General features: G+C 37.2%; 1 protein-coding gene across 2 annotated transcripts in view; it reads left to right on the top strand.

Annotated features, from left to right (window-relative positions):
- The first annotated feature begins 502 nt into the window (after nucleotides 1-502).
- The window catches only part of LOC579490 (fibrillin-1), a 75,156-nt gene continuing 48,777 nt past the window's right edge, over nucleotides 503-26,881 (top strand). For both annotated transcript variants that reach the window (XM_030999669.1, XM_030999670.1), the window contains exons 1-4: nucleotides 503-709; nucleotides 4,543-4,613; nucleotides 9,450-9,806; nucleotides 24,995-25,273. In XM_030999669.1, the coding sequence (XP_030855529.1) occupies nucleotides 25,132-25,273 (142 nt within the window). In that variant the 5' untranslated portion in view covers nucleotides 503-709; nucleotides 4,543-4,613; nucleotides 9,450-9,806; nucleotides 24,995-25,131. The remainder of the gene's footprint in view (nucleotides 710-4,542; nucleotides 4,614-9,449; nucleotides 9,807-24,994; nucleotides 25,274-26,881) is intronic.

Below are 26,881 nucleotides of genomic sequence, written 5' to 3' on the forward strand. Positions count from 1 at the left end.
TGTTATAGAGTATATGTATTATGTCAGAGGCTTTTACCAAACATGAAATTTGCATTCCACACTTTACATTCCACACTTTCGGTCTAATTACATTTTGAAATTTGACCAGTAACCTGGAATATTTTGATTCTAAACAAGCATCAAATACTTTTTACTTTTAGGAAGCCCCTTGGCCTATATAGGCTACAAAGTACAATGCAAGGCAGAATCATAATAAAAGTTTGTTGATAAAACACGAACGTCATTCAGTACGCACGATTTAGACCGTCTATCTGCTTCACACTCAAAGGCCCGAATTCACAAAGCAAGGTTTGAGCTCAGACCAAGGTTTGAGCTCAAACCTCCTTTTGTTTCGCCAAACCTCCTTTTGTTCTTTACAAACCGTAAAAAAACGCGTAAAACGCGTCATATGACGTACGAAAACCAAGGTTTGTTGACAAACCTCCTTTGTGAATTCGGGCCTAAGAGGAACAGTGGAACATTTCCATCATGGTTTTCACCAGGGAACTATAATGGTAATGCTCTTTGAGTGTCTGGTTAGAAACGCGTCGCCTTTTCTGATTGTAATGTGGTTTCTACTCGACTATGATACCAGTCCGTTGACGCCATTGCTTGGTCACGTGATGGTCAAAGTGAGCCAATCATGCCTCATGTTAAGGGCCACTTGGTGAACATCATGAGAGGAACGGATAACACATTCGAGATATTGGTCAGTTGGTCGAAGGCTTGTACGTCATGCTGATTGCAAATAAGTGTTTTCATATCATGCAGGTAGTGATTGTATTGCGATACAGTTAATATATTGAGAGGAGGCAAAGGTTCGAAAGATAAAGTAATATAATCATTTTTGTCTCGCCTGCGTAGCAAAAAGCAAGACATAGGCGCCGCTTTTCAAGTGACGGCGGCGGCGGCGGCGGCGTCAACTTCTACCCAGAATTGTGAGATTTTTCTCCATTGATATTTATGGTACTTTATGCAAATGAAATGAAATTATGTCCATTCCAGGGCATCAAATTTTTATTTTTTGACCAGTTCAAAAGTGTACCACATAAAATTTACGATATTTGTTGTTGCGAGATGCGAATGAGCGCTACGTCATTGACGTTCTGGTTTATCATATTGAATTGCGTTATGCAGGCGAGACCGCCGAGAGCGTTTCCCTTGTTTTATGTAGATATTGATGTTCACTTTGGTTTGATGTTTGATGTTTGATGATAATGAATGCATACATTTTCTGCTTTACCCCATTGTAGATTGAATGGGTCTAAGTAATTGTTTGATCATTATAATGATGACATTGTTACTAGGTTTTCTAAAGGTACAGAAAACCTTCACAAATATTTTTGTCAAAGCTCAAAGCTAGACTAGCAAACAAGGAGAAATGGAATTCATATGATACAATTTCAGTCATAGCTTTCATAGCATCTGATGCTCCAAAGATCCATTCCGAAGCACTACTGGTATCAAGCTGTTGTACAGTCTTCTCACACAACACGAAAGTCTGACTATTGCGACATATATCATCCCATTACGCGTAATTCTTTATGAAACAAGACTTAGCAGTGGTCTATGTCACTGGAACGTATAAATAGATTCACTTTAAATTCAATTTATTACCATTTCACGGGTGGGAAAATAGTGTAATTGTATCCTACTCCCAATGTGAACCTACCTGCCAGATGTCAGTAGCCTACTAACAAATGTCAAACCAGATCGAGACTGCATGTGGAAGTTGGAATATGTCAAGACGGGGTCTGAACTAGAACATGGCATTTTATTACATTTAAGAGACACGTGGTTTGTAGTGAAAGAGGCTATTCATGTCAAAGCATGCATATTGATTCAATAAAACCTTTTACACACCCACACAGGGAGGTCATTGACATGAAGGAACAAACATGTTCCTCTTGATCATCGTAGTAATATGTTTGAATCCACTCGATTGTTGAGATTTACTTGACAGTTAACTCGACAGTTAACTCGATGAGGTTGGGACATTATCTGGCGCCTTTTCTATAACACCAGCGCAAAAGGTTGTGTGATCAAACATTGTACATGATGCAGCGATCGCCAGCTTTTCTGGTAAATATGTTTTGGAGGGAGCATGGATAGTTCATGAGATATGGGTCACTTGCATTACACTGACTGAACGGATATGTCATTCATTTTATTTTTTTGAAAACAATTATTATTTTCTAAACCATTTTTGTAGCCAGAGGTTGTTCTCCATGTTAGGCGCATGCAGTATAAGACAAGGCCTCTTCCATTAATTGAGGAAATGACATCAATAACAATTTAAATATGTAGGCCTTGGCCATATTTCACTTAGGACAGTAAATATTCGATTATACAGCGTTAAAATGTTGCTATTCAACAATGCATTAAAGTGCATAGTAATGCATCAAGAATGTATTTGCCTAGGGAGGCTATTTAATGTTTTCGTTCTTTATCAGTGTTTAAAAAACAAAATGTTTTAGTTGACTCTTTAAGCAGATTACGTTTGACATTCAGACGTTCAGACGTTGTTATTCCTACATGCCATGTTGATAGAGAATGATGTCATCAAATGAGCAATTTGTTAAGGTAACAAACACAGCGATGCCTACTGTATAAACACCTAGCATTGAGATTGACAGTATAATGTGTTCGTGATTGTCAGTACCTCATTATCACTGCACACACGACAGATCCCTTTAGCACCTGAGAATGTTTGACTCGAGATTGAGTTTATAGGTGGACACAAACCTAGAGAACAATTTTTTAGTGTAATAATTATTTCTCGTAAAATGTTTATGTAAACAATTCCATGATGTGCATCTCCTAGTTTTTGTTTCTCAAACAATGGAAAACAGTAGGGCGAAATTACATGTATTTTAAAACACATTTTGCTCTTTTAGTGTATCAACAAATTTATTTTATATAATAAATATAATATCAGGACAAATCTGTAGTGTTTTTATATAATGGTACCATAATAAAATGAGAGAAATTTATTCGCACGTGTTTGGTACTGAAATTGAAATTAACAAAATTAAAGTGAGTTTGAAGTTGAATTATTATAAAAGAAGACAGTATCATAAATATCAAGACATGGCTCGTAATTGAGGTCTTATATTATACACTACTTGCTGTCGTACATAGAAACAGTTTTAGAAGACATTTTCATTTTATTTCATTTATATAATTCTGACAAAGCTAACTAGCTCTAACCTTACATATACGGGGAAATGTAAAGGAAGTAACAGATGAATCTCTTTTCCGCCGTGACATTTTCGTTAATTTCTTTCATTAAACAAGGACGCAGTCACCCATGACTTTCCAAATCAATTCGTCAAAATTATTCAAAACCTGAAAAAAAGGACAAACGAAACCATATGATACTGCCATGTCATAGTGCTGCATTTGCCCCATTTTCTGCGATTTTCGGAACTTAACCGGGGTAAGGGTATCCCCCCAGGGGGGCAGCTTGTCACCAAGATATCTCCCCTCCCTTCTTCCCAAAATAAATCGTTATCTCCGTGGATTTGGAGGAAAAGCGTGAACATTAGCATGGCTGCTGTTCTGCTTCTGTTGGCCATGATCTTAGAAATGGCACTGAGCTGTGGCGATGGATTATATTTGAGCCCCGTTGATTTGGGTTTAGAAAATGGCGTGTCGGATATTGCTCTCTTCGGAAGAGAAAAGTGGGTTCCGTAGGGCGATGAGTGACTGCAGTTAATTGCAGACTGATGTGAACTCATTTTCCAAACTTTCTGGGGGAATTTTTATGTAACAACTTACAAAAAAAATGATTTCGGATTAAACACTCACGCAGTATTCCAAGCACGAGAATTCAATGTTATCGGGGAACACATGAAAGGGAAGGAAATGGAGAAAAGATGTTCAAGCGAACTTTATGATAAGGAGATGACGAAGACGTGAAATAAGGGCGAGGATGTGACGATGGAAATACAGAAAATATAAAGAATAGGAGGGGAAATATAAGTCAGAGTTGAATTAGAGTTTAGGAAGTTATTACAATATATTATTACACACATTTGTTACATTATAAGTCCCTTTGACTTAATAATTCTTTTTATGAGTGAAAGTAAGAGTGAGAGTTTGGTAGAGGAGGGAAACACTATAATGAGACTGAAGGGTGAATGAGAGTGGGCGAGAGAAGGGGATGAAGGGGAAATGGGGGGGGGGGGGACCCAAGGATGGGGAGCGAGAGAAAGAGAGAGAGATAGAGATAGAGGCAGGGTAAGAAAGGTAACGAAAATGGGAGACAAAGAGGAGGAGGAATTGGGGGGGGGGCGAGATGGAGGAGCGGTAAAGAAGGTAATTAATCTCTCATGATTAACGACCTTTTTCGAGATAGCTGATTATGAGTAAACGTTTTGAGGGTAGGATATGTGAATGTCATTGTCAGCATATTTCCAGTTACAAAGCCATGTAACTAACAACATGACTCTTCTCTTGATTAAAGCCACATTTTAAAGTAATATGACGATCAGCGATGTGTATTTATTTATTTTTCATTTTGTTTCCCTTTCTCTTTAGGCCTAACGTATGTAAATCAACATGCTGCTCTGGCTGGCAACTAAATGCTTACACAGGAAGATGTACAATACGTAAGTATATTTTACTTCTTTCATTAAACCTGTGTTCCGAACTCTGATTTACATTAAAAGAAAACAAAATTGGGGATAATGGAGGTATTTGCAGATATATCAAGAAAAGATTATAGAATATAACAACTTAGCTAGAATACAATGGAGGCAACAAATATACTTGCTGCATGGACCTTGTTTAATTTTGAATTGCTTACTTTACAGATGTCCCCATTACTATTTCATTGCAACCTACACATTTAATTTATAGGCTTTCACAAGTGTTTTAAGAACAGCTAACGACAATTATTTTGACCCCACTTTGAGCGGTTTTTCTTAAAGTGTGCATTCTTTTTATTAACAGAAATAGGGGTGAAACATTCAATTATGCTGTCCGAAAAAACTCAGAAAATAGTTCTTTTTGTTTATAGGATATAAATATCTAGAACAGATTGAGAAGGGCACATTTTATCAGAATATTTATGTCTTACCATGGGCAACATGGGCATACAGGTGGTTTCAAAACATACTGCATCTGTTCGAATATTTCCGAAACAGCTTTCGAAGTCATCAAAAATAATCTTTTTAAAATTAAAACGATTAACATTTGGTAATTTTAGGGCAGATTCATGAAAATAGGTTTGCATCAGTGAAAAAAATAAGCACGTGAGGAAAATACTTTTCGTGTGCCCGAGTTCGTGCTTGATCAGTTAATAAGCTCTAAAAGTCATGAAGAGAAAATGTAGGCGCGTGAAAATATGTGATATCGGCCTCTGAACTTGAATTTGGCTAGACTGGTGTGGAGATCGAGAGAGCGCGATCTCGGTCGGCTTTGAAGACCATGCTAAATGGAATACCGTCTGTTCCTCCAAATAAATTCCTATCATGCACCTGTATTTTGTCTTCTTCCTATCCTATCCGTCATTGATATGATGTTGTAGCAACATCCTCATCCTCTATATGATCCATTTCTTAAAGAGTTAAGCCATGAGGGACACTCGGTTCATTCTAAGGAAAATCCTCATCGAATCGCCCGGGATTTCTCACTTGCATTAACCAGAAATCCGTCTTCTTTTGGAAAGTTTTGATCACGATGATGGATGGGTGGTTGGAAGATGCAGTCAGAAGGATCTGCAGGTTTGGGTATTGGCGCAAATAGACATGGATAAGGTTCAAGAAAAGTCTCTCTCTGACACTTATTCTTATCCTTTTTTGAAATCTGTATGATTCTATGCTCCCTGAAGTCACATATCTGTTTGAGATCCGTAAGCTTCTTAACCCCCCTGTATGGATAAAGAATGTTGCCATCAAAGTGACGCCCCCCCCCCCCCCCCAAAAAAAAAAAAAAAACTAACTAAGTAATGTAACTTGATATGCAACTCATCAGAAAATAGTTCTAATTTATTTTCGCATTCTATTTTAAAGTTTTGTTTAAATTCAATTTTAATGCAAGAGGCCCAAGGACCTATATCAATGTGAGTCATATACGAATTTGAACAATCATACGCCTCATACGAAAACAGGTTAGTGAATTTTATTCTATGTATTGTTGAATACATCTCCAAAAAAATATTGGATTCGGACTGAATTTTTAATTTGGTTTGACAATGGACACATGTACCTCATTATGTGAATCCTTGTGGCCATTGGCTTCGCCAGCTATGTTATATCCCGGGGGGGGGGGGGAAGGTTAAATCAAACAACTGTCACTGAACAGAAATCAAGAAATATCGCTTGTACTCAGTTATACGCCAATAAAATGGTGTATAACATTCTACTTATTCGATGCACGTAATAAATGATTCAAGTAGGATTTAAGTACACATGTAGTTACCTTTTGAGTGTAAAGTGGTTTGATAATAACCCGAATGAAGACTATATTTCCAAAGTGAACTTTTGTAAAGGGGGGCTGAAAGTTCTTGTGCCATCGTCGGACAAGAAGGTAGAGATGTGCGCCTTTCATCCGGATTTCGATCAAAAGGAATTCATCTTGTTAGAGCCAAGTCAGATAATCACCCAGATGGGGCTTATATTTCGAATATGAATTGTTCTCTAGATGAATGGTAATCAATCCACTCCTGAGAAGTACTGAGTGTGACCGTCAGACGGAGTAGGATAGGAGGAAGAAATTTGCGTCTTCAGTTTCATGGAGTTATCTCTAGGGCTCGCGTGCCAGACATAACCTTGTAATCTCTAGTGTCTACTTAAGATCAAAACCTCTTCATGATGGACTAAACCCTGGTCTGGCTTGACCTATACCAGTCCAAAACACATTTTAACTTAAGACATAATATATCTGATGGTTATGACGGTGTCGAATGAGCAGGGGTGGGATGTTTTATGGCTTACATGTACATGTACATCTTCTTGTAGATAAGATAACGGCACTTGGTGTAGAGATACTTATGTGAAAGATGTTCTCCCTTTCTTTACATTTTCTTCGAAGCTTTAATCTGAAGTTTTCCCCAAGTTTTTTATAAGTGAAGACAGTGACAGGGAAGTAAACACTTTTAAGAATTTTCAAAGTGAGATAGAGAAGTAAATTTTCAAGAATTTCAAAGTAAGCTGGACGATTGTGAATGAGGGCGGATGATGTTTGCGAAGAAGGCAATTCAAGTAATCACATGTGGATCGAAGTCAATTTAAACAAGCCGGTGAAGATTAGAAGGCAGAAATGAGAGAGCAGGTGCTGGTAAAACTGTTCTACAAAGTGGACCCCATTATATCCATCATATCTACTACGTTTGCTCTCATAATTTCTCATATCGGGGAAAGAAAGTGAAAAGGGTTTTAGACGGTCGATGACACGTTTATTCAGCTTTGTTTTAAACGTGATAAGTCTTCAGCCATCTGCAAGAAGGGCTTTAATGTCATTGACAATACATAGCAGTGGCGGCCTTCTTGCTGATAGCAGACGAAATGTGTAGTGGGTTGTGCGCCCATCATGGGATCAGTGTGGGTGAAGAGCGATGTTTCGATTCCAAAGACACAGATTTGTTACAAATTACAACAATTCGAACATAACAATTCGAACAAATCTATTCAAAATAGTGGTAAATAATAAGTTACAATAGTTAATATGATCATGATGAATATGGTAGCTTGATAGTTCTGATTAGAATGTAGGAGTTGTAAGCAGTATGGATCAGTCGGATCATTGACATGGGTGGCAAATAAATTGCAAAATTTTATCAGACTGATTAGAAAAGGCGGATGTGTACTAAAATAAAATGTGGATTAAAATGCAAATGAAAATGGGAAAATAGCAGTAGATTGATTGCCCATGCAGTGTTATATATGTTGGGTGTTCAAGTTATAAACCCCTTGCAGAGCTCAAAATTCTCGACGGATCAAAAAATATCAAATGTTGATAGTAATGGTATCCATGTGCTTACAGTACAGATCAAAACTACGGCCTCTTACAATACCGAAATGTGTCCATACTTCTCAAGCACGCTCTGTCATTGAGATCAAAAGGTTAAATGCAGTATTTCTCGAATTGCAACTTTATTAGTACATATATCCATCCGAAAGTAAACTTATTGCTTCCCAAGTGTATTGCCCGAAATATAAAGACATTATACTAGCCTGTGCCATCGAGCATGGTGATTATTGATATTGTCAAGACTTGGTTTCAAGTAGATCTCCCTTCGTATCTTGGTCGACGAGATGGCTTCAAAGCTCCTGTGATTTCCAGTCCCTCCTCCCGCAAACAAAAAATATATTAAAAAGTATCGCTCAAAGCATAAGATTACAACTTACAACCATCGAGGATGTGCAGAAAGAAATATGAAGACACTCGAGGTAGGCCTACATGTATAACAAATATCCAAATACAAACGAAAAATGCATAATGCAACATTTTGTAATCATAATTGATCTGTATTTCTGAAAGAGCCGTCACTTGGTGAAAGATATAATGTCCCCGAAGGATCGAGTCTAAACCCATCTGTTTGACATATTGCACGCCTGCATCTTTTCATGTATCAGTTTTGTTAAACCAGAACCCCGTAGACTAGGCTTTTTTTTCAAGTTGTACCTGAAGTACGAAAAGATGCTAGTCTGATGGCATACAAAAAGAGTTCTTTGATAAGTGTTGAACCTAATAGTGAATATCATATCCCGATAAATGTCTGGATAATTGAATAAAGTATAATAAACACAATTTTATAATTTCTGATACTAAAAAGATATCGTGCAAGGTATGTCATTATTCATGAAACATTTGTCACTTTTATAAGTAGCTGAACTGTTTTTCTTCACTTAAATAATATGTCGAATGTATGGACCTTCCAAACAATCGATCCATCGTTTAGGCCCCCAAAATTTAAAATCAAAGAACAAAAATAGAATATTGGCTAAAGATATCGAATTTGTTCTCGACCACGTTTCAGCTAGGGGAACGCTGCAGGGAAATATGTAATAGTGTAATATCTGTGAGAAATTGCTTGAAGCTTCCCACATGAATAACGAAAGTTGTAAGCTTCGAACTATTCGTCATTGAACACTATATTTGAAAATGAATATGAATACTCGGAGGAAGAAAGTTTGATACATCTAATTTACGTGACAGAGGTTATTGATAATTGCACACTGTAGCAGTGGGGGGGGGGGGGGGTTGCGCCGATTGGGGCATGTTCGAATGGCCCAAAAGTTAAAGAAAGGAGGGAAGGGAGAAAGAGATGAGAGAAGGGGGGGGGGGGTGTTTTACCATTGGACAAGATTAATCCCCAATGTCCTTGCCTTCCATCTAAAGACCAACCAATGACTGCCTTCAAGCTACACCACTTCATGTTTAGAAGTAAGAATTTTCATGAGTAATAATGGTGGTTCATTTTTTTCCTTCTCTCATTACAGCAATATGTCAGCCACCATGTCAAAATGGAGGTCGATGTCTTCGGCCAGGCAGTTGCGTGTGCCCAACCGGCTACGCGGGGACCTACTGCCAGTACCAGGCCTACGTTAGAACAGGTTCAGGTTCTGCAAGCTCCATCCATACCAGTTCCTCGGGGTCCGTTAGACCTGGAACTGGTGGGTACAGTAGAATAACCTCCAGTACATCGACTAGACCACTCACTGGAACCAGTACTGCCACCTTCAGTATCAGACCTGGGTCGTCCACAAGTTCAAGAACTTACATTTCAAGGGTTAGGCCAGGAACCGCCACTACTGGATCCAGGACTTATGCTGTAACGTACACAACAGGGGGTCGAGGTAAGATATTTTCTCGTAAATGAGGGAAAATGTCAGCTATGGTACATTTACCCGTCTTGAAGGGCACATGATCTAATTTTTATATTACAGTATGCTTCTACTACTCAGCTTAATCTAGAATTGATTCGTTGAACTTGCTACCCCCTCAAATACTCTCCCACTCACTGTGATTCAACCATGACAATAAACGTTGGATAGTTATCGAATATTATACGGACGTAGACGTATTATCAATAGCTCGTATCTACAAGGCTTGGTTTGAACATTCGATTGATCATTAAAGCAGGGTGCAATATTTTGATGATTATGAAGATTTTGAAAAAGATTCACAGGCATATTGGAAGTGATCCCAACATGTAGGAAGTATGAATACGTAGATATAAATCAGCTCATTTCTTACATCTTGGAAGGAACAGTAATGCAACTCATAAACGACGTTTTTTGTTGGAGCCTATAGAGGCCCCCGATAACATCTTGATCTATGGAGTGTGGAGTCGAGATATGAGCTCCAGCCTCTCGTTCCCCTGGTTTTTGGCGGGTTATTCATCACATTGTCGTCTGCTTCAAATTACAACAGTTCATATCAAGTTGATGAACCTCCTTATTCTACTAATACACACGGTTTCCAATTAGATTACAATGTCCGTTGCATAAAATTGTATATTTCCTTCTCGATTTGTCGAGCTATAGATATGGACAATGTCCAAAACGGCAGAAATAGAGAATTTTTTGCTGATAAAATTATCTGAGCTAGGATCAAGCCAATCAAATCATCTGGTCTAACCGGTATGCAACTCATTACGTCACGAAATAGAATGATTAAAAAAAAGGAATATTCTCCGCAAGTAATTTGAAATTCATCGTTGATGCTGAAATTGCCAATAAATGCAAGAGCTTATCGCATGATGTAGGAGTAAAGTCTGGATACTTATATTAAACCAGGATATGTGCTGTTAGCCGAAAATATGGCGTATAGGTGATATAAAGACCTTCATCATGTTCATAATTCCTTTGGAATAGATCAAAAAGCATGAGTTAATGCTTAAGGCCTAACTGTAAATGTCATGTTGTTTTTCGTTTTCAATATCTATTATTTGTAAACTGAGTTAATAAGGAATGAGGAAATAAACACACAATACATTCATTCACAGCGGGAGTACTAAACATTAAATCCAGAAGGCAGAATAGGTATTACAAATGAACACATATCTATTCGATAATCAACCTTACTTGAATAAACAAGTAAGTCATCATAATTAGATTCTCTACACATCTCTGCTAAAAAAATATCAGTCAAATTATTGCATACATATTCAGTGTTTCAATGAGGGCTACTTCCTGGAAAGAAATATCCTGATCAGTGCATTGGCTGGGTTTGATAGCACGGTAAAATTAAAATCAATTATATCAATATATTTCTAATTTGTCTGGTTGGGAAAGGTTGATGGCTTGATAGCTTTATCTATCAATTTTATTTGTTGCCTGGGGTCAAGGCTTTGGCGCCAAACCGTGAGTACGAAAATACACTTCTTATTTTGTGAAGCGCAGACCATTTTTGGTCGAGAGTCAAGGCTTTTAGAGGTGAAGGCATCCGTTTGGAAGATGGTAATCTTGATCGTGCTACCCAGATGATAGGATGCAGAGAAGACAAGTGACCAGATGTTACTACCTCAGAGTCTCTAGTCCATGCTGCAACCAATATGCGAAGGGTCGTCGACCTTTTTGAATGTTTTGTTGACAAAGTGATGCAAAGATAATGTTATGCAAAATATTTAACGCCACTTCTGCATATTTTTAATCAGGCATAGTCCTAAGAAAACCAAACTCCTCCCCTCAAAATGCATTATCCTCATTGGTGTATTCATTCTTGATTTATGGGATCCAGATCTCCCACACCCAAGTAGGCCCATACAAAAGATAATTTTCTCAGCATAGTTTAATCTTTTTCACCGCAATCTAGCTACTGCCAATTTTTTTTCTCACTTAATGTATTTCGTTAGTACGAATGAAAAAAACAATGTTTACAAATGTAAAGAGATATCAGATGAGAAAAATGTCTTTTAAGATGGAGTATGGCAATCGTTAGATTTGTTGTTGTATCTTATCACGTCCGGTTCCTTTCTACTTTATTCACTCTTCTTACAAGACGAAAAGACGAGCAATTTCTCCCTCGAGAGAAAAGACAGAACAGAAAATAGAGAGCAGGATATAAATGAAGTTGTCAGTGAGAACAGAAGTCATATTTCATTGAGCGCTTTGGGACTACGCCAATTGATTCCGATTTCCTGCAAGGGTCATGTTTTAACATAACCTTTACATGCTAAATGTTAAAAACAATCGTGTTCTGATTGTGATGGGTCCCGTCGTCATGAATTGCTTCTTTATATGAGCTACTCTTACAGAATACATATAATTTTTGATTTTATCTATCAGTAATCTCTCTGCCTCTTTGTGTGACTCTATTTCTGTACTCGTCTCTCTCTCTCTCTCTCTCTCTCTAGACGGAAATTGCAAATGCAATACAAACGTTATCATGACAAAAGTAAAATTATTCGGAACTTTATTCTTTTCTCATTTTTCTAGCAAAGAATGGAATGGAGTATTGTGTAGTTATTTTTCAGCAAAAGTATATCAAGATTACTGTTTTATTTCTCAAAATCTCTTGTAACTTACCGATTCCTGAAATTCCACAATGGTATCTCTTTAATAGTTCTATGTACACGTATGACAAATGGTTAACGTGTTCAAGTTTTATGTACTGTGAGCTTTCTACCATTTGCAAATGTACAAGGTGCATGTCCATATTTCCATGTCACAATCTGACCATTAGAATAACAAATTCTGAAACAGAATTCATGGTATCTGCCTTTGGTGTACTGAGTATACAAGCCTGAATCGTATTCCGATTCAATCAAAGCATTAGATTTCACACGAAATATTCATATGGTTATCAGGTTATGGTGTTAGTAAATATGATTTATATTCACTTGCGTTGGTCTTACAGATTTTCTGAAAAGGACGGTTACGCGAGTAAAGCTCACTATCTAAACAGGTAGATCTCGATACAGTAGGTAGAGGTTTCCCTCACAAACTAACATCCATTTCCTAGACACCTGAAAAATAAATATTTTCAGTATCTCCCAGCTATACATGTCTTTCAATGAAGGACTAGAAATAATCAATCGAGTGATCTCTGGAATCGTCAAAGCTTTCTTTCTAGGAAAGTGTGTCGTTCAACAGCGATCCCATCGTTGTTATGGTACCCTTGATCTACAAACAGAAGGGTTAGTAGACCAAGGAAGACTTGGTCCTTCATTTTGTTTTCTCGCGTCGTCGTGAGCCCCCTCCAACGTTTTGGAGCTGGTTCACCCTTGTTTCCATATGTCACAATGTTCCGGTTCTACACCAGTAATTTAAATCCCATTATTATTAGCATTCTTTCACGATTCTCGCCATGTTACAGGCACCGAATCTGTCAATTTTCCGCCACCTGTTTGGTAGAGAGGTCGTTGTTCCGTCTGACACCGAGATCCCATTTTTAGTTTTGGTCTCCCTTTCTCTAACCCTGATACCCGTTAAAGATCATTTTCTATTTGGAACTAAGTTCAAGATGGGTTGAAGAGGACATTGTAAGGTTTCAACGACTTTTATTGAAGTGTAATTGATTGCCTCCGAGAAGGATGAAAGCTAACCATAATACTCGGTGTGGCCTGTCTGTTAGTGTTGAGCTTTTCCTCCACAATATTTCCTGCGGCGTGTGGAACCCAATCGAAACAGAAACATTTGAAAAAGTTGAGTGTGGGTTCTTGAAAATGAAAGAATTGGTGGAAAAGACAATCTTTGGATCAAAGCTATTTTCAGTATTAACCTGCATGTTGTTAATTCGTTAACATCTTTCCGAATTCACAAACATACAACAATTATAAAATCATGAAACAAATCAAATAACTCTATAAGCATACACTTTCTGGCAGAAGTATGAAATCATGTAAAATTCAAGATATTCAATACTGCTCATCTTGCAAATTTAGATTTGCTAGGGCAGGTCACGTTTTTAAAGGCGCATTTCTTTCTTTATCTATATAGTTTTCAAGGCTGTTTGTGCGAATCTTTTTCACTTTCGTAACAACATCTTCTTGCTCTTTATATCATAGAAGAAAATTCATTGCAACTCTTTTCTTATCCTTCTTTGGTATACATTCGATTGTAAAGTTTATTGTGTGTGAAATTTGAATCATTGGCGCAAAATGAATATTGACATCAAAGCGGCTTCAAGACAACACGCCAGATGGTAGGGTAAAACATCCAATCCTCGAGTTTCCCCTAGCTCATGTTCGACTTGAAATTAATATCGGTAAGATCTGTGATCTTTGTGGCAAATAACATTGCCACAATGAAACTATAAGAATGTGTACGCATTCGAATGTGTTTTTTCGCTTTTGCACTAAATCGTCTTCTTCGTATTAACCACCCGTCCCTCTGAGGGTCTGGTTCTGTTGTATGATCGGCTAATATTATACATATTTGTGGATACTCAGTTACAATTTAATGGATCCAACGTCACGTCTAGTTACGCAGAAAATTATCTGGAGAAAGCCATAAATCCCAATATCTGAGCAGTCAGAGATTTGTTTTATCTAACCCTCCGTGGATGAGTGGGTTGATAGTTTAGGGGCCAACTCCCCACCCCCCCCCACCCCCTTATTTGCAACGTTAGTGATGAGACTCTAATTCATGTTACTTGTGTTTCGTGTTGTATGCAACATAAATGTATTGTAAGCTGAATCGCATCATCATTTTCATGAAATTCCCTGAAAAAAGACTGAGCGGAGACAGGTGTTGTGATAAAAAACAATTCTGTGAAATTCTGTAATTTCTGTGTGTGTATCTGAAAAATTCAGTGTTCCGAAGTTTTCCCATATTTTCTCTCTTTCTCCCTTCCTCGGTTTCGTGTATTGTACTTTCTTTTTGACTGATTTACTGTTTTCAAATCTTGATACAAGATATTTTCTTTTGCAGAATATGAAAATGCCAGCACTGCCACCAGGATAAAGTCTTGATTTACTAGAAACACGCTTCATGAAAAACAAAAACATATTTTCGGACAACTCTTGAACCGTATCGCATGTACGAAATCAAAAATTCTTTAGAGATAGTTTTACACATCTTGAATATACCCGATGCACCCTGATGTACTTATTAATAAAGCGAACGTTACCTCTTCATATTTCATATTTCCCCTTTTGATATTGTTGATGTAGTAATTGAATATGATGTTTCAGAAAATTTTATCGTATTTCCACCTGGAACTTTTGAATAATTTTAAGCATGCCTTAATGTTGTAGAATATGAATTGAAAATATAACAAAGCCCCTCTTTTTCTTTGTCGTGAACAGGGGTTTATGCATTGAAGTGGTGATTTCATGAAACCAATTCAGCTTACAATGTACTCTCACTGGCCTTGGTGCCCCTATTCTCACCTTTTCTTGGTGAAAGTAGGTGTGAATTGAGGTAGGAACGCTAGTTTGGCTTCCTTTTAATCATTCACACCAGTATTCTATTTGTTCCTCCCCTTTTCCGCCTTGGAGGTCATAACCAGAGAGAGAAGTAAAGAGCTAACCAATTGATTTCATTTGTCATCAAGGAATTGGTACGAATTTAAAGGTGTTATCACGAGCTCCGCTGATGAAAAACAAAGTTGCAAGGGAATCCAACAGTATAAACACAAATGGAAAATATGTATATCACAAATGAATAATATATGATAAACGACATAAATAGGAAATGTTCAAAAGCATAGTAACGAGCAAAGAAAGATGATCACTAAGATAACCCCGATAAATCAGTTGGCAATATTGACCATTCCAGCGCACAGTCTGGTTTACATGAAAAGGTTTCAGTAATTTATTTATTTTATAGATTTATGACAGTTTTACTGGGCCCCATACTCCATTTACTGTATGAAGGATAAATTGAGAATTACCCTTTGTGAATTTCTATCTCTAGTTCCAAAACCAGAACTAAAGATGAGCCATACGTTTTAAATGTAATGTGAACAGTCTTGAAAGTTTGTGATTGTTATCGTGAGTGGCCCCAGATCGATTTGATGTAGGTTTCATTCTATCTGCTTCTTTGCACGGCTTGGATAATTAGTTAATGCACTAGTGTTAAATCCTTCCGGGTTCCTCTTTGCTCTCTCATTATCCCTCTAACTCCATCTACTGTAGAGACATTCATTATTAGCCTTGAAACAAATCTCGGTAGAAATAGAATAGTAAGAAATATCCTTGAAGATTGTTTTGAACAGAATTGGAAATGTGGTTGACCGGATTAGGAAATTTTAGTCCCGCTTTGCCACGTTTGAATTATCAGGTTGGAAATCGGGGAAGTGCGAATGAGCACATATCCGATTCAAATGAACGAAGATAAGTAGCATAATATGGCACAGGTTTACCTGGTAATCATGTAACATTGATACTAGGTTGGCAAAGATGTCATTGGTCTGGAAGACAGCGGGATAAATTCTTATCTGAAAAAAGAAAGGGAAAAGGAGATATAAGTCACGAAACTCCAACTAATTGAAGAAGTTAAATATGGAGCAGTTAAAAGAGTAATACTCTGTCTGATTTGTCTATCGTGCATTTGAAAATGAAGAGATAGGCCTAAAACGGTAAGACACAAGTGAAAGCTCCCTCATTTTCTATCGGAGACGAATACTAAATCGAAATTGACAATCATTACATTTTGTTATTTTGACGAAACATTTTATGGCGGTAATTATTATATTTAGAAGAAGAAAAAAAAAGAAAAATCATCGCAGGCTTTGTTTGACGAATTCAAAAGTTACAACACAGTTGCTGTCATTATTTTCAAACTTTTTAAGGAAACATTTCCCTTAAACCTTTGTTTTCCTGATTACCGTGGTGCACATAACATGTTGGTCAGATTTGCGTCATTATTTTCATTTTCTACATTACAGACATTTCCCCTTTAATTATATGTAATCAAAAGACAAATGCAGCTTGATCTTACTTCTGATTTCGAATACTGCTAATTATGAGCCGTTTTTAATATATCTAAACTCCGCATTCGAAAATCATCGGAAGTAGTTTGTCATAATCTGTCATATACTATTCGGACAAGTTAAGTTTTAGTTGGTCATATTGCAGAGTATAATACTGAAAAAAAACGAATCTCCTTCAATCGTCCCTTACCTTTAATCATGCTTGATCTAGTAATTAGGAAGCCTATGGCTAGAGCAGGATGTAGAGGAAAGACTAGGGGTGCTGGCAGTTCACTCACATTCGACTCCTCCAGGTGGGGATAGAGGGCTGAGCTTTGATCTATATATCAAACCTATCAATCTGTCGCAGCCCGCATCTTCCTGCCTGCTGTGATGAAAGTACAAGGGCAAGGATTTTTCTCCTACCTTAAACGACTCCTTATTTATGTCTCCCTTTTTTGCGGATAAAACTACGTTGTTTTGCTATTTAGAAATTAATTTGGAGTACTTAATATAAAGTATGGTATTTTGTGTTTACGTGTTATAGGAACTCTATAAGCATCTCAATTGAATGATTTTCTTCAACAAGAAAAGGCAACACAAAAGCCTGACATCAATAGCGTATAGACGAAATATGATAAAAGAATTATGAGCATAAACAAGAGCCCTATAAATACCCATTAGCTGTTGCTCTAAAGTTATCTTTATGGCAACATGATTGTCCAGGGATGTTGTAAGTATGTGCTCTAAAATCTACGATCAGGTAGAATTCGAGTAAGGAGACTTAATGTTTTCATGCCTCTAGTTATGTTAAAGAATGTTGAACAACATCAAATGATATCTTTATGAAATTTTAGAAGAAACAGAGTTTGTGTTTTTAAGATAAGAAATGAAATGTGAGCAATGCTTTGCCAGATTGCCAATGTATTAGCTTACATGGCGAAACCTAAAAATGGCGACCGCCTCGTCAAGAATCTCGTGATCGTGCATGAGTCAAATAAGATCAAAATAGAACATTTCTTTATGACTGCAATACTGACCAGTAACAGACTATTTGTGATGTTATCCATGTGAAACTTGTTAAAACTTTCCATATTTAAAAGTTAAATCTAATAATAATTTCAAGGTTAGGATATTTTGCAGCATTACACTGGATGTGTCTGTCAGATCTTCCAGGCATGTGCCTCCATGCGGCTCGAAGGCATCTATTTACACAAGTCGTGTCGCGTTCGCTGCACCCACCCCCTAACCACTGCTTTATATGCCTCCAATACATAATCAATAGACAGGTGTGGGCATCAACGAAACTTCGTGTACATGGAGGTTAACGTCCTGTGTCTCAGGTTGTACATGAGCCGAGAAACTTCGTCAGACTCTCATCCGAAGTGCGCCTCTTCCAAGGAGTCTGAGGTTTTTCCAAAATGCCATGATCTTTCTTTCATTCTCCTCTCTTTCGAGTTATCCTTGAGCTGTGGCAGCAGTGATTGAGTCTATTAATCTTTGCCATGGCAGACTTGTCCAATCATTTATGAAGACATTCCACATGTTGCATCCTGTACCCAAAAGAGACGCTCCCAATTTTACCCAAAGATATTTTACATCAAGATTGAAACGATAGTAGAAAATATTGACTTAAAAAATATTCGCGTTAGTTTGGCTCGCTTTATTAACTACTTTTATCTTGAATTTGGTAATCTTGAAAATTAGATAAAGAAGGGGGGGGCAGAAAAGTAATGAGTCTGATAAAAACATATCTATTTCTAAGAAGCTTTTATCTCAGACTGAATATTCCATTTTGCATTATGAAAGAGTTCTGTTTAAAGTTTCCATTGAATTACAGTGGCTCATTTTGTTGAAAGTAGATAGTATAAACATTTAATTGAAATATAATCATACACTGAGATGCCCAAAGTAAGTTTGTTACATATCCCGATGCATTTGTATCAACGCCATTCTCGATGATTAGTATCACTAGTGCTGAGCATTCGAAATGGTCTATCAAAAACATAGACTGAGGTTAAAGGTAAAGACCAATTTTGGAAACGCCCCCCTCTCAAAAAATGAAATGGAAGCTCTTATTACCAATCATGTGAAAGAATATATTTGGAATAATACGTGATGGTACAAATTTTGCCGGGAAACTGCATACTATTGGGTAAATTATCATATCTATCCGGTCTGAATAGATATCGCGTAGTCCCATATACATCTTTCTGTGTACAGTGCTTGTAACTTTACCAATTAAGACTGGGCCGAATTTCTTATCATTTTGATGATTCCAGAACCTTGCAGTACACACCAATACTTATATGCTACATGATCAACCTTTTCTGGTCGATTCCACAACGTTTCTTTCACAATGCAATCGCATGACCAGAACTGGTATTTACCATTACTTCATATACAATGTACATTTAATCGATGGCAAATACCAGCAAGTAAAGCTCTGCTATAAATACCAGTACTTGTAGTGCCGACTATATAATATGTGGGGTTAAACCAAAGAGCTGCTGAAGCTCCTTTGTTTAACCCTCATGGGTCTTGAAGTACTAAAGCATTTAAAGTTAATAACAGTTTAATATCCAAGCGGAGCTTTGTCCGTCAACCCTTTCAAAACAGTGTTTACTGTTATTTTTTGGAAAAGATAGTTTCCAATCAATCTGTTTTATTAGTCGTAAGGTATCGAAGGCATGCTCACCCACGCAAACTTTTCTAGGAAGCTCTTCAAACCGACCACAGGTCACTCCAATCTCTTGGAATGGATGATTAATTGACCTAAAGTTACAATAGTCCACTTTACTTTTGATTTGGTCTCTTGAGGGGAGTGTTAATTACGAATTCCTTGAATCTTTACTACATAATCGATGTATTGAAAATAAGGAAATAATACGCAAAGATAATCCGATTACTGTATTGCAGGACGTCACCATGTAGTGCCTACAATGACATCGCGTTTTCATATTTCTTCGCTTTTTACCTCATTCCTACATTCCTTTCAACCTAGCGCAAGGATAATTTCAATGATATCCCATAGAAATCACGTTCGACTCACATAATTATATCGTTATAATGTTCACACATTTTAACAGTATAATGGGCAAGGCTATTAAAATTGCTTTAGGTTGATCTTTTTGTTTAAATGTCTTTGCGAATATGTTTGTTAAACGCGTTGGTCTCTTTTAGTTCTTCTATTTCGGCTTTTATCGGGTTCATTGTACTAAAGAAGAGTCAAGTAACCGTGATCACGAATATGCTTTCCTTGGTGGTTTGAGCTTAGTCATAAAACAAACCAAATCAAGTTTCAGATTCTATGATGGGGATTTCCCGTTTTGACAAAGTCCCTGGGCATTTGCATTCTGTTCCTCGGGCAAGACGTTCAAAAACATAGAAACATATGAATATCTTGAATGATTAATAAACCATCTTATCCGTTCTCTCTATCCATTTGTCTCCCTTTGTCTGCTTCCCCCCCACTCTCCCCCCCCCCCTCTCTCTCTCTTCTTACATCTTTCTATCTTCCTATTTAAATTTTAAAACGCTCTTCACTGATTTTAACGTACATTTGAAAAATGTATTTCTTTTATGTCTTCATAATCATCATCTCTTTCTCTCTCTCTCTTTTCTAAAATTCTCTTCTTAAGTTTATCCCTTTTCTCTCCTCTCCCCCTCTCTTTATTCTACCCTCGCTTCTTCATTTCCTTCATATTCTTCCACGTTAGGCGACAATCAACATTTTATTGTAAGCTTCTTAAACTCTGTGTGATTGGACGACAGTCGTGACTGGGTGTAGACTGGGTTTAAGAGTTTTGTACAAACATGCATGACCTAGCATTTACTGTATATTGATGGTTGAACTTGACCTCTACTTCCGTTCACGTGAATGGTCAAAACATCGATGTCACGAGTAATGTCTCCTCCGATGTAGGTCTATAAAAGAAGGACTCTCGTATACCTGCAAGTAATTGCATTTCAGAATCTCACAAATCCTACGCCGTTCCTCGGGTCAATAATTTCCCGTGCTTTAATCAGGTCATTACAGGTGATTGGAACCATACATGGAAAGACGTCGCTGGTCCTGTTTAGTACGGATTAGTAATATCAAGTGTACTCTCTTTGGGATGACACACCGTTTCCCGCCCCTTTCCGCCTTCTTCGTCCCGACTCAAGTTCTACAGAGATAGGAGACCCGTGACAACATCCAGGTACGAAGTCAATGCCCTTGATGAAGGCACCAGAGGGACTTATGCCCCAAGAACTTTCTTCACTGACTCCACTAATCAGGACAGGATCTGCAAATGAGCCAATTTTTCACGAGGTCATTTTCTGCATATATTGCGTGCGCCAAACGGAAAGGCTTGTCACAGCTTAATCCAGTGAAATAATATCTAATCTGAGTTCACTATTTTCTTTTATTGAATCAGGAATACGATGAATTACTGGAAATTAACGAAGGATTAATCTCAATCAAAGAACCGTGATCAAAATGGTACACCGTCCTATCCAATAAAGATTGTGAGAGGATTATATTCTAAATATCCTTTCAAAACTAGAAAACACATTATTAGTCATAATTATTGTCAACTTGTGTGCCTGTGTTGCACTCAAATAGATCTTAATATACATCCATCACCACAATAATGGTAGTCGTGATAGGCTTATGCCTCGGTAAAGATTTGTTATGGTTAATTTTTTAATGTCTGTCCATCTCCCTAACTATCTGACATGTCTTGCTTTCTTGCCGTCAGCTTTGCCATCATCTACCCCTTTGCATGTTTTACCTTACTATTGACTCCGTCTCTTCCAAACTTCCTATCCCTCTATATCTCCAGTTTACTGCTCTTCTATCCGATCTCTCACTCCATTTCCACTGATCTCTCTACCATCCTAAATCACTGTACACCATTTCAAAATCACTTATCATTTATCTCTCTGATACTCTCCTCCCTCCGCTATTAATTTTGATCTTCCAATGACGTCATCCAAATGCCTGTGTAATCCCTGCGTGTTACCTTTAAGCAGAAAGGATCTTCTTGTTGTTACTTTATATCATTAGTCTCGTTGGCAATTTATGGTGGTATTTTGTTTGTGATAGATAGACTATCTTGAAGAGTCTGTATGGCTTGGTTTGGATTAAGATGACATTTCATAATAAAATAACTGAAGAGGGTCAGTCTCTGGCCGACATGGAAACTCGGATTCTCCTTTGGCCGTATACACCAGATGCCCATTTTTATAAACGAACCCTTGATGGAAAAGGAATCGTTAATTTAAAGATCAATTCATGCAATAAACGACCCTATTTCTTTTGCCTCATTTATTCTTAACATCAGTAGCTTGTGTTGTAGGGTGAAGGTATTTTTAATTAAGAAGAGGAATAGAAGGGAAGGAGAGACGGTGATGGAGGGGAGGGGGGATGGGTGAAAAAATCACCCGGATTCACCATGACCTTGAATTTAAATTTAACGATACCCATTATAGAATAAAAGGCTTACTGCAATGATAAATTAGTTTTTCTATCGGTTTGAGTTTCAATGTCAATATCATCTATCTCAATAAGAGTGACCCTGTAGTGTGCTTGACGTCAACTATATCAAAGTTCTCTCTCTTCCCTTCTCTCTCTCTCTCTCTCTCTCGCTCTCGCTCTACCCTTCTTCGTAGAAGACTTGTGATGTAATAGACATGTATGACATCAAACTATTAACTGTTCTCCTAATTTTCTGCATAGAGTGTTGAAGGTCGCAGCGATTAATTGTTTATTTCATATCCCTATGGTAATCCTATTATCACTATTTAATGTAATCCTATTATCACTATTCAATGTAATACAGTTGCACTTAAACTTCATGAAAGGGATTCTGGGATTTATAGAGAGGGAGCCAGTAAAATCATTCATTTTGGGGTCACAATGCTTCCGTCGGATTGTTACTAGCAAAACGTATGCACACAAATAAAGTTAATTTACTTCACAAAAATAAATTCACAAGATAGAGACATAATAGATTTTGATATATATTATGAAAGGGGTTAATTTTCTTCCAGTTTAAGTAAAATCCTCTGCGATTTATTGCTAATGCCGTAGAGTCAACACATCGTTACCTGTAATCCAGAAGGCTATTAACCCAAACATATCTTAACGCCCAATCGCTGTCAACAAACGATTATTTATTCTGTCCTTAATCCATGAAAATATGCCATGTTGGATCAAAGTAAGAGAGACGCAAACCTGGCTTCAAAAAAAGTGGAACATGTAATTATCGGTCTTTTGAAAACCGCGCCTTGAGCTGCAGAATTTTTAGAACAATGGTTCTGAAAAAAGTCCCAATATTAATCTTTGTTTTCGATTTATCCTTTTCTCCCCCTCCCCTTCGCGCTCTCTCTCTCTCTCTCTCTCTCCCACTCTTTCTCCATATATCTCTTAAACATCTCGTCTTCTCATAATTATATGCCATGCAATCAATAACCAATGCCATCCTAAGCTTAAGCATTGTAGCTAACGATCGGTGTGATTGGTCAAAAGTCATGACTGTGGGAGAATGAGGAGGTGTGTAGAAATGCCTTATTGATCCGACTGGGATTGAGTCCACGGATAGTAGACAGATTATAGAGAAATTACTTAATGGCTTCCTATTAGTGATTCCATTGAATAGTCAGAAAAGGGAGTAAAATTGGAGGTGTTTGGATTTTAGTAATCACCTGACATTAGAATCACAATTCATTTTATTCGCCTGCCACAATGATCAATGATAGAATCCTGACAACACTAAGAGCAACAGTGGGGTTTTAGGCTAGTGATTAGGAGTGGTGTTATGTTTTTATTGATTTTGATTTGTTTTATACTTTACGATTAATTTCCGTTGAACTCGATGTAGGGAACGGACGACCATGCTCCTTTTTTAGTGGGTGATTACCAAGAGACATTGAATGATTATAAATCAAATCAAATCAAATCTAATCAAATTATTGCGTTTGAGATCAATTTTATCAGAGCAGCTAGCTGACGTCCCTTGCTCAAAATCATTTCTTCAAGCCGATTCTATTTTTTTCCAAGCGATTAAAAATGGTAAACTTAATTTCTGGGCGATGTAATTAATGTAAAAATGGAAACAGACACCCTCACTCACTACATGAGGTGGCAGATGCCCGAATATTTGCAGTATCCTAATTCGGGGGTGGGGTGGGGGTATTCCCCTCAGTCCGGCCTCGCATGCCAAATATTGTTAACTTTGTATCCAACTGACTAAGATGAAGCAGCATAGTGGACTGAGTTATCACAACGCATCATGTATATCCTTCAAGTCACATGACTGAGGATATTACACATTCTTGCTATTAGAATGCCGCAATGTCAAATATGTATTTCATGCACAATAACATCAACATGAAGAATACTATTTTCCACTATTCAGCATGATTCCCATATTACTGGCTGTCAGATTATAACTCAATCTATACCCCTGCTACCATAAATTTCCCTCATGATTATCATGTAAATATTATATTTCCCACCTGTTTGTAAAAATTCCTTGCTTACAAGGCAGTCTTTAGGGAGCTGTTCTATCAAGTAGAAATACTGGTTGCCATATAGTTCGCTACGTCCGCAAATTGGCCATGATTTATGAACTGTTCAGCCGAATGATGACGTATGTGTCATCAGAGGTGTTAATCCCATAAACACTTTTCATAATTATGTAGTAGGTGTTATGAATAACGCTGTCATGTAATGATTGATAGCATACGCCATATAAACTGGGCGTCTTATTGTGAATGCAAATAATAGTTCCATATGGATGCACATGATTATTATTATTATTATTATTTATTTATTTATTTTTTTTTTTTGGGGGGGGGGTCATTTTAGTTAAAGTTATTAACATTTTGATTTTTTCAACAATGTTAATCATACAATACTTTTTACGTTATATGTTACTTTAACATATTTTATAATGGAAACGTTTTTATTTATTTGCCCTTGTTCATCTCTGATTCTTTTTCATAACGGTACAAAGATATGAATGAGAAAGGAGCACTTTCTACAGTTATCTATCCCAAAAAGTTAGAAACGCTGCGTAAACTTTAAACATTCATTTCACACTTTTGATAAACGTTATCTATCCCTCATCTTCTTTGTTTGACTTTCAGTTATTCAATGTGTGTAGCATTAATGTTCTTTTATGTTCCATTCCAGGTAACGTAGTATCCACCAACGGTCAGCGCCCCTACCAATCAACGCACTTGTCTCCTTCATCGTCATCGTCGGGATCATCGTCGCATTCGACGAGCGCTGTTGGTCTACCATCTTCCCAAACCCTAGCGCGTTTCACCATGAGGGGTCCGTGTTTCCGACGAGTGAGCTCCTCTCATTGCATGGCCCCTCTCAGCGATATGACTACCCTCCATGATGATTGCTGCTCTACTGTCGGACAGGGATGGGGTAATGGATGTTACGCATGCCCACAGGTGTTAGGTAAGACCTATGGATAAGAATGTTGCCTGTAGAAAGCAAAGCAAAAATAAATATACAAATAAGTAAAATAAAACAACATACATCACACTCAGTCAAAGCGATAAGACCAACAGCAGACTGACAACAATAGTATGAATGCAGGGCCCACAGGGATAACAATATTGATTAGGCTACCTTAGATAAACAAGACAAGTTATTATTATCATTATTGTTGTTGTTTAAAAATATATATATAAATATTATTATTATTACCATTATAATTAATATTGTTATTATCAATATTATTATCTCACCGAAATCTATAGATTCTGTAGATCGTCCGTTTGGTTGTTCCGATTTTCATTATGTCAATATCGTCAATTTCCTACTTACAATATTACAGCATTTACGGAAGCTAACAATATTAGTTGTAATGATCAAATCCCATCGCAATTATCATAATGGAGAAGCGGATGGGGGAGGGGGGTGGGGGGGGGGGGGGGGAGGTTAGTCTCACAGTCAGTGGCACCTCTACATGTTTACTTGACTCATGTTTTTATAGCCCTATACACCCCCTCTAGCGACGCTCTTGAATGTCAAAGCCATGATGGCTACACAGAAACATGACGAGTTGATGGATTGTTTGAATACATTAGTATGAGCATAGTCTATCATACATAGACCACCCACTTAATAATGGAATACTATACATTATGTTCATTGACATATTTAATCCCCTTTCGATCTGTCGTGTAGTATTCGTCAAAGATAAAGCCAGCAAGTTGCACGCAAAGGAAACCCATTTCGTTAGTAATAGTGGGAGGAATAATAGGGAAACTGGTAATTATTCGGAATGGTAAGATGTGAAACAAAGCTGAGATGATATACGAATCTTTATAGTCTTCTATTCTTGAAAAAATGAAATTCAACAAAGAACATGTGTTTAGTACACTGAACTCTCCAAGTAATCTTATACCCCTGGGACTGCACATGTCACCATAACATGAACTAGGTTTTTGTTGCTGTATTATAATCGCAGTCTAGAAGTCAGGGTATGTTCTAATCTTAAGTTTGAAAGCTAATCTTCAAGTCTTGCGTGTCTATACTCTATTGAAGTTATGAAACTGTTGACTGACTACTCCACATGGGATGAGCTAATTTCACTGTGGCTATACAAGAGAATTTGGGTATATATATATATATATATATATATATATATATATGGATTCTCATCTTCTCTCTTCGATGTCATATTTTGAAGCGCAAAAGTCTTTTACGTGTTGTCAAAATGACGTCCCAATATTCGACATATTGCAAACGATTTAATTTGAGATTAAACAAAAAGAATAAATTACGTATTAATACAGAATGAAATTTATTTAAGTGGAATGAAGAAAATACTTGAACAAATGCATAATGGAGATGGATAATAAATATGTGTAACTACATGCAACTAAGTATACATTGGAACTTTTAACAAATTCGCCTCTAATGAATTGACTCAGAACAAAATTCCATATTTCAGCAACAACTAAAAAAACGAGACGGTTATACATGTATCAGTCAATTGTTATAACACAAGGGTGAACGAACGTAAGGTTTCACGGTCCAGTTCTTGTCCTGTCACCC

This window comes from Strongylocentrotus purpuratus, unplaced genomic scaffold, assembly GCF_000002235.5.
Source record: "Strongylocentrotus purpuratus isolate Spur 01 unplaced genomic scaffold, Spur_5.0 spur5_scaffold_5, whole genome shotgun sequence".
Classification (NCBI taxonomy): domain Eukaryota; kingdom Metazoa; phylum Echinodermata; class Echinoidea; order Camarodonta; family Strongylocentrotidae; genus Strongylocentrotus; species Strongylocentrotus purpuratus.